This window comes from Varanus komodoensis, unplaced genomic scaffold, assembly GCF_004798865.1.
Source record: "Varanus komodoensis strain SLA01 unplaced genomic scaffold, ASM479886v1 scaffold11, whole genome shotgun sequence".
NCBI classification, from domain to species: domain Eukaryota; kingdom Metazoa; phylum Chordata; class Lepidosauria; order Squamata; family Varanidae; genus Varanus; species Varanus komodoensis.
In genome coordinates, this window is record NW_025335317.1 from 6,790,262 (window position 1) to 6,805,898 (window position 15,637).

The 15,637-nt window shown below is 43.3% G+C and overlaps 1 protein-coding gene and 1 long non-coding RNA gene across 2 annotated transcripts; both read left to right on the forward strand.

The window, feature by feature from the left end:
- Positions 1-2,893: 2,893 nt before the first annotated feature.
- Positions 2,894-14,331, forward strand: LOC123018339. The gene is made up of 2 exons (XR_006413748.1): positions 2,894-2,938; positions 14,151-14,331. It is a non-coding gene; the product is annotated as an uncharacterized LOC123018339 (long non-coding RNA).
- Positions 6,836-14,331, forward strand: LOC123018338 (pulmonary surfactant-associated protein D-like). Its single transcript, XM_044420321.1, has 5 exons — positions 6,836-6,970; positions 10,841-11,060; positions 11,391-11,498; positions 12,792-12,875; positions 13,097-14,331. Exons 2-5 carry the CDS (start codon positions 10,859-10,861, stop codon positions 13,474-13,476), a joined length of 774 nt encoding a protein of 257 aa, XP_044276256.1. The 5' UTR covers positions 6,836-6,970; positions 10,841-10,858; the 3' UTR covers positions 13,477-14,331.
- Positions 14,332-15,637: the final 1,306 nt, after the last annotated feature.

Here is a 15,637-nt window from a genome sequence, read left to right on the forward strand (position 1 = left end):
GAAAGAAGGGAAGCCAAGTTTCACAAAAGCAGTCTCTTTTGTTAAATCTTTGAAAATGTTTGCTGTGATGTGTCAAGAACTCTGTTGAAGTTATTTGACAGATCTTGGTTAACCAAGTTTGTAAGGTGAAACCTGCACTCGATTTCCCTCATTGAGCAATTTCTAGACAGACCATTGCTAATAAGAAGTATTATAAGTCCTTTTAGGTTATTTTTCTGGCAATGTTATCATTGATGGGCAAGTGGAGAAAGAGACTTATTGTGAATGAACTGAGAAACAGTGTTCCAAAGATGTGAGACCAGAACATGTGAACTCTGGAAGATTCCTATCTTACGTGCATCAAAGAGTCTATAGTGTGATGACCTCACCAGCGGTTAGGAGATAAAGAGAGGTTCATATGTTATAATCTGGGTGGGATGTAATTCCATCTGTAGACCATCATACTTGCATTCTCTCCAAGCCTGGCAGGGATGGTACAAAATGGAAAACGTGGCCATGGTGCTTTCCAATTTGCATCAGATACTGAGGATGGCAAATCTGCCTCCCAGAGAAAATTTAAGCCATTCTAACCCACTGTACTGGTGCTACACATAATATAGTACACTTGTAATAGGATCCATTTCCCTAGTTCCCCTAATTGACATGCAGTTTTTCAGATTCGAGCAGGATATGGAAAGCTTCCCCTTTGGCAACAGGGCCTGAGATTTTTGTTACCGAGGGAGACGAATCTCTGGAGGAGGTTCACCAAACGCTTTTCTGCAACTAGCTCCCCTCCTAATCTGAAATACATCTTTAGTTACATCAAACCACAATACTGTTTCGATATTACAGTACATATATAATATGTACATATTAAACAAGCAAGGATCAACTCATCTGTGATCCATTTCCATTGTCCAAAACCTTACAGCAAATAATTATATTGAATAGTTGATGTGAAAAACCTTTCACTTATGTTACGTGCTGCTCATTCGCTGAGCCATGAATATGTATAATCACCAGTATTTGTGCACATTCACCATTCTGCTAAAAAATTGCCTATTATAAATTTAATTTACATCATAATTTTCTATTGGCATGCTCAAGATGAATAATACACACACACACACACACACACACACACACACGCTTTTTCAGCTTGCTACTTGAAGAATGTGTTTCATGCTTTTAAGCCTAGACAAAAACTCTCCCAGATCATCAAGGATAGGTTTCCTTTGGACCTTCATCTTCCTTGTCTCGGTAGTGGGACTATCACAACCCCTGAATCATGCAGATGTTAAGACAGAATAAACACATGTGCTTTTATTCCTGGAGGCAATGCAGTTTCAGGCCCTACAGGACAGAAGGGTGATCAAGGTATGGTTACAATGCCGTATTGGATATGTGCTTAATGCAATGAGAATATCTGATAACAGTTTTCCATTTATGAACATTTGGACAAGTGTTTCCTATGTAGCAAGGTCCAAAGTAGCATTGACAACTACCAGAAAGCCATTCTGAGGAAGAGGTGAAGCCCTCTTTCTACTGGTTCTATCCTAAATTGCTACGCTTTCCAAATACCCCTCTTGGTTGGTAATTGGGTACCAGACGATAACTCCGAAGGGGCTGGATTTGATCCAGGAACCAATTGCTGAATCTTAGGATGAGATCATCCCAGCCAGGGTTCATGACACAGCATGAAATAACCTGCAATTCTCCCTGGTTCAGAAAGTTAGAAACAATCAAAGAAGTGAATTACCTACTAAATATAACCTTGGAGTAAACATTTCTTCATCCAAAGCATGGATACTGTGTCTGCCAACTTGTAAGAAAACCAGCTTCTATCCTGTAAAGACCTTACAAGCCCATTTTTTGCTAAATTCTTTGCACAAAATAGCAAAACCCAAAGCCATTGTATTCTCAGATCAGCAAAACCCAAAGCCATTGTATTCGCAGATTGCTCCCGCACAGACAACACTCCTCTATCCACACAGAGAACTGTTCCTTTCTCCCCAGGCAGTGCACTTGTTATCTCTGCTGCATCCTGAGCCAGGGTGCAAAGCACAGAAATGCAGCCAACTACCCTGCTTGATGGAGATGCAGATGAGGAAGGGGCATAGATAAGAGGAGAGTCTTGGCAAACTATCTGCTTCCCACCCAGGATTTGGAATTCTGGAATTCCAGGTCATAGAACTCCAGGGCAAAGATGAATTTGTCACAATTAAAGAGGAACTTAATAATCCTCATACGGAGTATTAGCAAATATCCAAAGGCAAAGTCAAAGTATGCAAGCAACATGAACACAACATTGTAAATGCTTGGACCAACACTGTGGATCTGAGATTAAGGTAAATGTCTGTTCCAGGTTCAGCCAGAGCTTCTGCTTTCATCAAGATCTAAGGGCCCCTGCATCCCAGCTTCCCAGTGCCGGCTGGGGATGGTGCAAGTTCCATTCCAATATCTGGAGTGTGCCACGTTGGGGAAGGTTGTTCGGTGTAATGGGTTCTTGTTGTTGTTATAAAATGATCTCTTGTAGATGTTGAACATCTGTTTGTGTTTCCTACTTTGTGTAATATTATCACTCATTTTTTATTTTCCAATACCTGAATTGCTATGATTGCAAGGAATACAGGGACCCCCAGGGAAAGCAGGTCCTCCAGGCCTGAAAGGGGACCAGGGTGAAAGAGGACCAAAGTGAGATCATGGAGGAAAAGGTAAGGTCTGCTGTTCATGCATTGTCTTTAAGTGTTCCATCAAAACTTCGCTGGTGAGCATGATAACAACCCATACAGGGCACTGATCGGACAGTTTTCCTGAGGAAATGTTTGCAAAGGATGGCGTTCAGATGTTAACTTTAAGTCAGCCACTCCCTCTCAGCCTAACCTACAGTGTGTGAGTGAGTGAGAGAGAGAGAGAGAGAGAGAGAGAGAGAGAGAGAGAGAGAGAGAGAGAGAGAAAGGTGTTTAACCCCCAGGCATGACTGGAATTGCAAGAGGGAGTGTGGAAGCAGCGCAAGTTGCTTGGCCCTGGGTCATGTCCCCATGTCTGCCCATCCTCCTCTACGCCCTGGAGGATGAGATCTCCAGAGGGTGAATGACTCTATTGTGAATGCTAACTCCAAGGTTCAAGCAGCAGACATCCAGCATGAATGCAATCAAATAATAATAAACTTTAAAATTTCTATTCATCAAGAAAAGAGGTGAAATATTAGCTAGATCTTCAGTGTAAGAATTATATTATATCTTCTTGATTGTATTCTATCAAGGTCCAGGAGTCCTTCCATCACTGGGTAAGCTGTAAGGCTGAGTGGGAGAAGGGTTTGCTTAATTCTTTACCCCCTAGTAAAAAGGGGGACTCATTGTTCAGGGGTGAAACACATGCTGTGCATTTAAAGGGCCTAGATCTGATCCCTGTTGGACAAGCGAAAGGCAAAGGTGGTGGTGATGGGAAATACCCAGAGTGCTGGCATCTTGTAGCTTAAAGTCTTTGGAGAGGCATTTCAACATTTTTTTACTGGGGCAGGGCTGCACAAAAGCTGAAAAGCCAGTCTTCCATAGAAGGAAAGACGGGACTTATGGGAAGGATTGGGACTTCAGGAGAACTGGTTTTGGAACCTGAAGTGGACTCACTTAACAGGAACTGGGGATAAGTGTTGGCAAAGACTCCTGCCTGAAATTCTGAGACTGTACTGGTGAGTGTAGACCTTTATGGGTAGACCTTTACGGACTCATGTTTTCATCTGTATGTGGAAGGTTCCTGTATTCTTTCAAGTCACCTACCTCACTCTGTTTTCTTACCCCTGGAAGGAAAGTTATGGGGCTGCATATACTGGTAACCTCCCTCTTTGAGCCTGACACAGCATCTGTCTGGCTGGGGGAAAGAGTCCCAGAATTCCATGCGACATAACATTTGAGCCTAATATGGAGTCACCCTTTAAGAGAGTGTTGCTGATTCTGTGTTCCTTTAGCTCATTTATTCCCAAATGGCAGAAGTTTTGGAGGAAAGCTCTTCAAAATGGATGGCTCTCAAGGCAATTTTGAGGCCTCCAAAGCAACCTGCTTCCAGGCTGGTGGACAGCTGGCTTCCCCGCAGAGCATGGAGGAGAACACGGCCATCCAGCAAATCGTGGCTCGTCATAACAAGGCAGCATATCTGGGAATGGACGACATACAGGCTGAAGGCACCTTTGCATACCTAAGTGGGGATCCGATAGGGTACACCAACTGGGCAAATGGAGAACCGAATAATGCTGGATCGAAAGAGAACTGTATTGAAATGTATCTGGATGGCAAGTGGAATGACAGGTCCTGCACGGAAAGATGATTAATTGTCTGCGAATTTTAATTACTCTCTTTTGAGCTGCGACCCTATGTGCATTTACAATGTATCTGAGATACTTAAACCAGTTGTGTTTAGAAATCCACAGATGAAATAGACAGTTGGCAGCCCAAGGTTTTATGACCACAATCCCAGAGACCTCTGACTGTCTAGAGATCTAAAAATTAATTTAATTGTAATTTAATGCAATATAAATTTAAATAAATTTAATCTCAGCTGCCTGCTCCCAGGGCTCCTTGGTTCCCTAGCCTCCACTGTTAGGAGCACCAATACTTTAGCAGAGCCTTCCTTTTATTACACAGGCAAAATAGGAGTAGTTTAACCCATTTGGCAACCTTTCTGCCCCACCTCCCCTTTGGCATCGCGTTCCATCATTCCGTGTCCTTTGTCTTCAACAATTTCAGCTTATTCGCCTTTGATGACCTGCCACCCAGTTTGGGCAGACCATTTTCCTTTTCAGTTTTTATTTCTCTGAGAAGATTTGCCATCTGCAGCCTTAAAGGCAACCGAAAGATAATGTTAAATAAACAAACATGATTTCGCAAGGGGAAAAAATCCTCCGGGGATATTTCAAGTGCACACTTACTCAGCTGTGCATAACAAACATGCTGCTTCTTTTCCCCCCTTCAAGCACTCCCCTGCAGAGCTCTCTAGCTGCACACAATTGCACAGAGTTGTTCTTTTCATTATATATTTTTGCATTCTTGCACAAGCAGCCATTCAGGCACAAGGGCAGGTTGTGCGGTGTTGGGAAGAGGATCCGGGGCAAAGGAACCATACTTGTTCTCTTCTGCAAAGTTCAGGAATCTTCACAGACACGCACGCATGTGTGCGCACACGCACACACATACACACACACGGGGGTCGGGGGAGCTTTCAATGGAAATTTGTCTTCAGGTAGGAAAAAACCCTGGGCTTTTTGACCCCAAATGACCCTACACATCATCACTGATACACTACACAATATTCTAGAAAATACACTCTACGGGTAGCCAACCACAGAGGAGCATGGATATCCATGAAGAAAGAAGACAAAGAAGGAATGCACGGCCACTTGCTCTGAAACTGCCTGCATGTCATTGTAGTTCCCACCCAGCTTGCCCTCGACCACCCACTTCAGAAACAATCAAAAACAATTCAGTAATATTATTGCTATATGTGGAGGGATGCAATTCCCTTTTAAAGAAATAATGGGAAAGCATTGTCCAGGGAGGAGAAATTCCTACAATTCCTACTATACAATTTCCAGCCAACCATGCTGGGAGTTGGAGGACCTTTTTTGCTTTCTAAGCATCCATAGGATTGCAGTCAAATGAAAATGTGCACCATGTGTTCATTTTCAGGTGATAAAATCCATTGTATTAATGGGAAGCATGAGGGAAAGGTATTGCATCATCTCCTTCTCTTCCTGCCTTCTGATTTTACTTTAAATTCCCCCTTCCCGTCATATGAACAACAGACACTCTTCCAGTCTAGCACCAGAAATGTAGAAGCAGAGGTTCCACCAAAGCTGAGGGAAAAGAGCTGCATGGACTGTTTCTTTGAAATATGCTTTGGGTAGAAACATGTGCCAGCAAAGCCAATCTCGCTGGCCTCTCAGCCTTTGCCCAAGTCAAAATATGTTCTTGAAATGAGGTCCTAAGCAAAGTTAAACGCTGTCACCTTATTGGCGTCGTATCCTGAGCTTTTGATTGAGAACCACACTTGATGCTTCTCCTGTACTTTCACCATGGTGCAATCCACGGGTGGACCACACCACATGCCTGTGGGTCAAAGCTGCCCCTCCTGAGGTCCCAGTCCAGCACTCTCGGACTCCCAGATGGCCAAGTCCCTCTCTGTAGTTTCCTGACCTTCAGCTGAAAGCTTCCTCGCTCCTTATATAATGAGTGTCACCACTATCTGCACGTTGCCAGAGTCCCCCTTGGGTTTGATTCAGATGAATGCAGGCTGGTCCGAGTCCAGACTTAGTCACAGTTCTAGCAGGTCTCTTGAAATCAACTGGAAAAGTGAGTCAGAACTGCTTTCAGTGGCTCCACTGTAAGCATGACTAGATCTAGAACCAGCCTGTAATATCTGCGTCTTATTTTAGTTCTTTAGAGATCTGAGCATTTAAAGTGAAACGACATTCTATCTACCTGTCATGGGACACATGTTAAATGTACAGGTAAATGAATCCAAGAGCTTTCCAGTGTTTTGGTCATGATGGCTTTCTCCCTTTCAGCTACAGTTTCTCCCATCTTACCCACGATGTTTCTTTTGCTAACCTCCTGCCCAAATTCTTCCAAACTCCTCCTTTCTGGAGCAGGGTAACAGCTAGAGATCTTTATCACTGTATGTCTTAACACTCTTTTGCAATGCAGGGTCTTTCAAAAAAGCATAACTCAAGCAATTATTTGCTTTAACAAATAAGGACTTTGGTAATTTACTGGCAAGTTCTGCAGAGAATTCTTGCTTCATCTGTTCCTTTCTTTGGTGGTGAGTCATCCCTTTCTATTTCATGAGTGCAATTTGGGCTAGGGGTGGGTGTTGCTGGAATTCCCATTGGCAGGTCAGGAGTGGGTGAAGCCAGAATGCAACAAACTTCTCTTTGGAGAAAAGAGGTAGCAAGGAAACCAGATCTTGCTGAATCCTTCAGAAAAAGAACTCTTCTAAGGTAAGCCGGTAATCTTTCTTACCATACTATCTAAATTATGATTTTCCTGTGTGCAACAGGACGCAGAAAAAGGGGCAGCTGAACTGAGCAATTCCAACTGTAGTTGGAATGCTCTGAGGTAAGAGCATCCAACTTATCCAAAACCATCTTGGGTTCTTGCCAGCTGGACCAAGAAGAGCAACATTATCTGTTCCTTCCAGCTGTTCTTTTTCTGAAGCAAAGGAATGATCAGCTCCACAGTTGATCTTCCCCACATTGTGGGCACTCCAGGGACTGGGAGGACCTTGGGATGCCGCAGTTCCAAAGCCTCACCTAGCCTGCTGACACCACTTTCTACAGCTCCACCGCCTCCTACTGTGAGGTCAGGGTGGTAGGTGCTACAGAACTTTCTGCAGGAGCTGGGAATGGAGAAGCTGAAAATGGGAAATCTCCTCCCCCAAGACTGGCACCACCTCTTATAGGGGGAGTCTGGGCATTTCTTAATACTCCTGGGACACTCCACAGGGTTCAGCAGCTTGCAGCCTGAATATGTTGCGTATTGCCACCACTGATAGGACAACTGGCCCCAAATTAATTTGTCACTCATTTGGAAATTAATGAACTCTTCGATGGAATGTCCGTTGAGAGCTCTCCTTTAATTTGGGAACTCAGAGTATACATGTTTGCATTCCGGACTTACAAGGGTTGCTCTTAGATCGAAGCGGCAGTTCCTAGAAGTTTTGCTCACAAAATCTTCTCAGTGACTTTGCCAAGTCACATCGGCTCATTTGACTTTCATATGAGCCAACCCAAACTCGTATGTGGCCTCAACAATCCACTTCCTTGTGCAGGGCAAAGGTGGGGTTGCAAACTCTTTCACTTGCTCTGTGTTTATCAGATAGGCCTACCTTTCCCACACAGGTAAATGTCAAATGTTATAAAGAGACTGGCAGTACTATCCTGTCAGTCAAGGTGTCGGATTTGAACCGAGCAAGTCCTCTGCCTACCTTTGTCTCCTTATGAGGCAAAATTAAAATGGTATCTGTTCTGAGGATCTGTTCTGTGTATTGTGGTGCTGTGGGGGAGAAATGTATTGAGGGATCCCCAATTGTACCCCAATAAAGGCTCATCTGACAGGTAAGCTCTCCTTTCCCAAAGGGTGTTAGCAATAGGCACGGTGCCCCAAAGAGACCAGATTCGAGTTCTCTGCTTTCCCTCCCTGTAATCTAACAGTCTGCCATACCCCTGCATTCCACCTGGGCTGCTGCTACTGTGACAGACCTCCAACATGCCCCTTCACCTCTGTTCACGCAGCACCACCAGGTTTCTTATGTCCCTCCTCCTCCCTGAACAAAACAGATAGATAATCAATGAGCCGGGCCAACTAGTAGCCATATCTCAGTGGAAAACTTGTCTTAGTAGAAATCTGAATGAATATCCCAAATTACTGAGACTCCATCTTGCAAATGAGTTCAGTTGTATACCTTTTAACATCTCCCATTGAGTTCCAAGCTGTTCAATCGATTTACCAACTTTTTAAACTATTAAAATAAACAGACATACAATCCAGTGGATGTTAAGGGACAAAAGAGAAGGACCCATCTAAACAAGCATAGGATTGCAACCCAAGAGTGCAAATTTATGCAAATATGCTCAGACATACTTAGTTAAATGGGGCTTCCCTGGGTGTGGGATGTGGGACTGAAGTTTAAATATCCTTTTCTTGGATGCAGTTGAACTTTTGGAAAGGGCATCCAAGCAGGGTAAGTTTGTTTTTGTATTAAGGATAAGAAACTTTTTGTCACTGAATGCAATATACTCATCTTTGACTTGAGAATATCACTTGCTTGTTCCATTTGGTGAATGGAAATAGTAAAAGTATGCAGCATTTAGAACAACCAAATTTCTCATCTTGTCTGCAGGTCTGTGCAGGATTTAAAGGGGAATACGGAAAGCAATTTTTGGATATTCCTTCAACCTGGAGGGCTGCCAGTTGCTCCTGTTGGCCCTTTTCCCTGCAGTGTGTGACCAATTTATTACAATAAAATGGACTGCCTAAATTAATATCATTTTTCCATGTGAAATTAACTCATTGATATACATTCCCTTGTAAATACTAAATCAAGACTAAAATATAATTTTTAGGTCCAGTTTTCACAACTTGGGGCCTTTCAGATGTTTTTTACTCAAAATCCATCAGCCACAGGCAGAGGACTCAATGGCCAGGGATTCTGGGAGCTTTAGTCCAAAGCAACTCAAGTGCATTAGGCTGTAGAAAGCTAACCAAGGTTCTCTAGGCCCCTGACAATCCAGAATACTTGCTGTTTTAATGGGGGAAAGAAACTCCAAATAGCTCTCAGGAATGGAATTGATGTTAAATCAGTTTGGCAACTGTTGAGATAACTTGCTGTTTGCACATAGAACTCTCTCTCTGAAATGCAAGTTTTTCCAAATGGAAAAGGCAAAGACGGTCCTACTTCTTGCTAGCAAAGAAAAACAGCTGGTCTTTTCACATCATGCAGAGGTGGGTTCCATATCTGTGGCTAGAGAGCCCCAACTAATGCTCCTAATGGAAAAACTGTGACTGTACTGCATCCATAGCCAGTTCAGATGGCTTGCAGGGAGGAGGCATGCATGTGGAGGAGACAAGACCGCAGCCCCTTCTGCCCACGATGCACATGCACTCATTTCAAGGTGCAAAACAGCAATAGCAGAGATTATTTGGTCCAGGGACAGATTGCCAAGGAGAAGGATGAGGAAAGTGAGCCCAGATGGTGCTTAAGATTCCACAGGCTGGATTGAGAACCTCTGTGGGTCACATCAGGCCTGTGGGCCAGAGGTTCTTCACCCCTGCTATAGGGGCTCCTCCAGACAATTGGGAACACCACTATTCCAGTGTTCTTGCATTTTGTACCAGAGCAATTTAATGTGCTGCATGCATGCCAGAGAGGTCACCTACTACGCCTCTGCACAGCTCCCTGTTCTGGCCTTTCTACCTTCCATCCCACTCAACCTGGGTACAGGTAATTCTGCTACATTTCTTCTTGGGGTGCAAGTCACTCCTGATGCATAGATGCAGCCCAGTTAACCTCTCTCAGAGGAGGCCCAATTAACTTCTCTCAGAGGAGGCTCTCTCTGCATGAGCCATTGTTGTAGGCTTACCTCCTTGCAATCGGAAAGAAACACCGAGAGTGAGTAACTCTCAGGGCTGCAACCACACTGATGATCCTCCTTTTGGCTATTAGTATGAGGTGTGCTTGACTTTAAGCTGAAAAGAGCATGCCCCTGCTAGCAGAGATGGCTAAAAACAGCATGGCTCTCTGACTAGCAACTCTCTTCTGATGCCTTACATGTACATTTCTGCAGAAGTACACAGACTTTCTAACCCAAAGTGCTCCTTCTGGTTGGAGGCTTGTCTCTCTGCTTCCAGGTATTTTTGAAGCCTGCAAAACTGAGCTGCAAACCTGGAAACCTCTGCTGATGATCCTCCTAAAGGAAGAAAAAACAGAACATGCACTTTCGCCCTGTGTGTGAAGAAAGCAACATTATTTTTCTGGCCTGGCAGAATGTGAAATCCAGGATCTTCTCTCCAGTCCAGTTCAGTACAACAAGAGATCCCTATGCATAAGAAATGGACATGTTGGAGAATAGATGTCTGGGAATACACTGCCCATCTTCCTCAACCTGTCACTTTAGTTGGTTGACGTTGGCAGGTCTAACTCAACCTTTGTGGATAGAGCCAAGCTGAGGAAAGATGTGACACAGATTTACCTCAAAGTGATACAGTTCTTGATGCAGCCTTACCTTGATTTGATACAGTCCTTGTCATGATACAGTCCAGACACAGGTTTTCACCTAACAGGTGCTGTTATTTCCTTCCCATCATTCCAGTGATACCACCCGTGAGATATGCAGCTTCATTTCATCTGCATTCTTGTGTTGGGAGTGTCCTTGGTGAGATCATCAGAACCTGAGCAGTGCGAATGTGTGGAGAAAGCAAACATCTGCACAATTGTTGCTGGGACTAATGGATTGCCAGGCACCCCTGGAAGTAATGGATTTCCAGGAAGAGATGGGAAAGAAGGTCCTCAAGGAGAAAAAGGAGAGCAAGGTACCACATGAGCAATTTCCCAGAGCTAAGCCCAAAAAGAGCACTAGGCAAAAATCTTTAATTAATTGATATGTAAATCATATCCCTTGCATACTGGTTGGGGGTTAAACTCAGAGGTCATCAACCAAAAGGGACCTCTAAAAACATGGCTGGGAAGGACCACCAGCCACTTTCTCCTAAAGAACTGGGATCTGTTACCTCAAGATTTCCACTTTTCTGCACAGTATTTTTTCAGAACATCTGTTGCTTTGTTCATAAGATTAACCAGAACATGACGCTGTCCACAAACTATTATTCACTTGCTTGCTCTCTCTGTTCATTCACTCACAGGATTACAGGGGATGCAGGGTCCCCCAGGAAAAGCTGGACCTTCTGGCTCTAAAGGAGATCAAGGGGAAAAGGGAGAAAGGGGGGAAAAAGGTTACAGTGGCAGCAAAGGTAAGACATGCCAAGGAGAACAAAAGCAAAGAAAGATGCTTCTGAATTTTGTCTAGTTTTCGGGCAGAACACTAACAGGAATATAAGGCTAACTTTGCTGTTCCCATATGAAGAACAAGCATAGAACGTTCAGGGTGGGATATACATTTTTACTGGAATTCAGGTGTACTAAAAGAAAACTGTACATCTTTTAAAAATCTCTGCCTGATCCAACATCAGTTTGCTTGACCTAGGCCTCCAAACTCTCATTATTTTAAAGTGTAGATTGATCAGCAAACATTTTGGACCAGGTCTTGGTCTGGGACTTGGGAGATCTGGATTCCAGTTACCATATGGTTGTTAAACTCACTGGGTGACTTTGGAGAGTCGCTGAGTCTCAGCCTAATTAATTGTGAAAATTAAGTGGGAAACAGGAGAATTATGTCTGCACACCTTGGGTTTCTTGGAGGAAAAAAGGGTGATATCAGTGGAATAAATATATAAATCATTTGTGCTGGTTAAGTAACTGGGATGGGTTTTTACTGATGGAAACAAACGATCTTATATATCGGCCTTATGTGGAAATAACATACAAGCAGTGTGCATTCATGTGAGTTCAGCTGAGCCTAAGTCTGCCAGGATTTTCTCTCATCCTAGAGGCGATTCTAGGCATATGTGCAAATCACAATTACTTCACTTATAGCTTCCATGGGAGGCACCGTTTTCCACACATGTGAGTCTGGCAGGGACTGCAGCTCTGAAGGAACTCAGCGTAATCCCGCAGGAAATGTGAAGCAGTATACGAGTTCATTAAGAAGATATCAGCATTACGATGAAATTCTCATTCTGGCCTCAAGCCTGGACACTGTAGCTGAGCAGATGATGTCTAGAAGGCAGATAAAATCTTTCGGAATGAGAGGGCAACATTTCGATATATTTGCTTCGGCCTGAAAAGAAAAGCTAAACGTGCTTTTGCTGGTTACACACCACTTTTGTCTTTTTCTCTCTGCCTTTACCTTGCTCTGCACTCAGTGATATTCAGATTCCCTTTTCTTGTTTCAGGCACATGTTTATGTCAGGCAAGCAAACAGTTCAGGTTGTCTGGCCATCTGATGAAGTGGATCAAACCGCAACATTTTTGCTACGTTGCATCTGTTTGTCTTTACAACTCTTTGTTGGTTTAGCTATGAAGATGCAAACACTTCCTGGAATTAAGATCACCACAACTGGGATGGCTGACAAATATCGCTGTTGTTTCAGCCTCTCCTATATAGCACTGCAGAACAAGAACAACACTGTTAATTTACCTTTCAGAACTTGAACTTCTTGACCGCCGTATTAATGATTTGCAAGCAGAGCTGAAAGCTTTTCAGTTGAGTGCAAGACAAACCCAAAAAGGTAAGATCGGAAGCAGCAGCTGCACCTTTGGGGATAGTTGCATGGGCTTCCACGAATACCTTATTCTGGTAATACATGGTGCTCATATAATAAAATATATGAATATAATTACATGGTACAATAAAGCTGCAGACACTGGTGTCTAGATCAGGTCCAGCAACATGGGCTGTTATGATAAAAGTCCATGTGAAAGAGCTGACCTTGGTTGTCTTATCTGTCAGCCATTCTAGGCTACATTTTCCCAAACAGCACAAGAGCAGGAGAAAAAATATTTGTATCCAATGGTGCTGAAGGTGATTTTGAGACTTCCAAAGCAGTATGTTCCCAGCTTGGTGGCCAGATTGCTTCCCCAAGGAATGAGGAAGAAAACAGTGCCATCCTGAACCTCGCTGCAAAGCATGGAAGGCACGTGTTTCTTGGAATGAATGACCAGGAGACCGAAGGCATCTTTAAGCATCTAAATGGTGACCTGATGGAATATTCAAATTGGGCGAAGAATGAGCCCAACGGGGCACATGAGGATTGCATCGAGCTATATATGAACGGCAAATGGAATGACAATGTTTGCACTATATCTCGGGCAATAATTTGTGAATTTTAATTTATCTTTCTGAATTTCTCTAGAACTCAGGTAGCAGTCACAGATTAGCCGCATAACAAATCATGAACCATCTAGGGATGTTGACAGATGACTTGACTTTATAGGGATGAATCCCTTCCATGCTGAGATTCAAGGAAACCCATCTAATGATGCTGGACTGCATCAGCCATAGTCATCATAGGCAATAGTAAAGGATCATGACCGTTGGAGTCCAACAACCCTTTACTGGATAGATCTTTGGGATAATCCGATTATCTTATTGCAGGATCTGGATACTTGATTCAGTGCCATTTTCCATGTCACTGGAGATGTGAGATTTGCCACAGTCCATGCTGGCTGCTCCTGGTGCACAAACAAGCTGAAGTTGGACCAAGGCACAGTCCAGCTTTGGACAGTGCAAGAACTACTCTCATGTTCAGAGTGGGGCATGTTGTCAGTCCATGGGTTCTGGCTGAAATGTGGGTTACCTGAACTGAGGTCATAATCCACAAATTACCCATGAAGAGATCCTCTGATTTGTTGCTGGGGAATGAACTGTGGGTTGCTCACCATGGTTTGCTGTCTAAACTGGGTTCAGACAACACAATAACCCAGGATTCAACAACAAACCATGCCTGACCCATACTTTTCAGCATGCAGTAGTGTGTTCTCTGAACCCAGTTCAAGGGAGACAGAGAGAGAGTGCTTCATAATCTATAAGAGTCTGTGAAGAAGACCTGATAACAGTCTGTGAATTTTTGCCTATCTAGCTTGATTATTCTGAAGTCCAATAAAGTTTGTAGATAGATCTAATTGCACCTCCATATTTTTCTATATCTCAAGAAATGAAGAGTTTTTAAAAATATTTATATACCACTACATAGCCAAAACTTTCTGTTTTGTATAGAATTGTGTCTGTCCTGCAAAAGAAGCCCATACAGATTAAACACCTGAAGCCCAGTTATTACCAAGATGAAATTTCTAGATGTCTCCTCATTTTCTCAAGGGCTGGATCTAGAGGAACATTCGGCCCATTCACGGGACTGAATGCCATGTGGTCTTTCACTCCTGGTGATAAGAAAGGAAGAGTCAGTAAGCAATAGAAGATGATTGGTAATAGTACTGCCAGTTGAGGCATAGTTAGTTAATATTGGCTGCATTAGTATGATATGACAAACAACCTGGCATGGTTACCATGCTTTTTTTTTTAACCCGACAGACAATCAAGTGGTTCCTACATTGTTATGGTTTCCATCCTCACCATTCAATTCTCCCACTGTTGGCACATATCCAATCATCTGCTGTGCCTGAAATGTGATCTCATGGTGTCCCACTCCCTGCTTATGTCACCTGCCTCTTCCTCATTCATCCACGCATAGAGGCCAATTGCTGGACAGACTCCTTACAGTTGCTCGTTCCAAGGGAATCTGTGGTTGTTGCATACCAGCACCATGGAAACCATGTTCTTGGGTTCAGACAACACAACAAGCCATTATAGTGGTCTCTAAAGACCAAACCTCCCATGGTGAAATACCATGATTGGGTTCAGACAATACAACAAACTAACAATTGTGTTTTTTCTTAAACCTACCTTGGCTTGTCATGTTATGTGAGCCTAGTCATTGTGAGAAAGGAAGCCATGGGATCAAATTCTTTCTTGGCTATGAAAGCTTAAATGAAAGCCGTTGTGGAGGGATTTCTCTGCCGGAGCATTGTCACTATCTATGGAGGAACAATACCTTCACAAGGCAATTCCTTTCCTTGGGTTTCTTATTTCCAGCAAATACTTATATTTCTGGGCCTAAGGACTTCTCTGCCAATGTAACTTAGAGTTTCATAATTGAACCCATTTCTGGTACCATCAGTTCTTTTTGAAAACTCACAAACCTTCTAGTAAAGGTAAAACAGCATAGGTGTGAGATGGACACCCATCCAAGAGACAAGATAACAAACAAAATGTTTTATCAAAGGAGTATTTGTGCACAATGGATTACTCCTATTTACTTTGGCGTTGTCAAAAGACTGCTTAGTGGCAGTTCTTAAGAATCAAGGGTCAGTGGAGCTAACCACACAATTGCAGTTTTGCAGTCTTTAGTGACATCTTTTACATTTCTCTGGCCAAATTCTCCAAAGTTCCACCACAGTCGAAGGCACTGACAGTCAGGTTGGGTTCTTTGATCAT

Bases quoted from the DNA above. Each gene is read 5' to 3' on its own strand.
- LOC123018338 (XM_044420321.1), top strand. From the start codon at position 10,859: ATGCAGCTTCATTTCATCTGCATTCTTGTGTTGGGAGTGTCCTTGGTG. The intron at 11,061-11,390 runs GTACCACATGAG...ATTCACTCACAG, and splicing joins AGGAGAAAAAGGAGAGCAAG to GATTACAGGGGATGCAGGGT. The intron at 12,876-13,096 runs GTAAGATCGGAA...CTTATCTGTCAG, and splicing joins TGCAAGACAAACCCAAAAAG to CCATTCTAGGCTACATTTTC.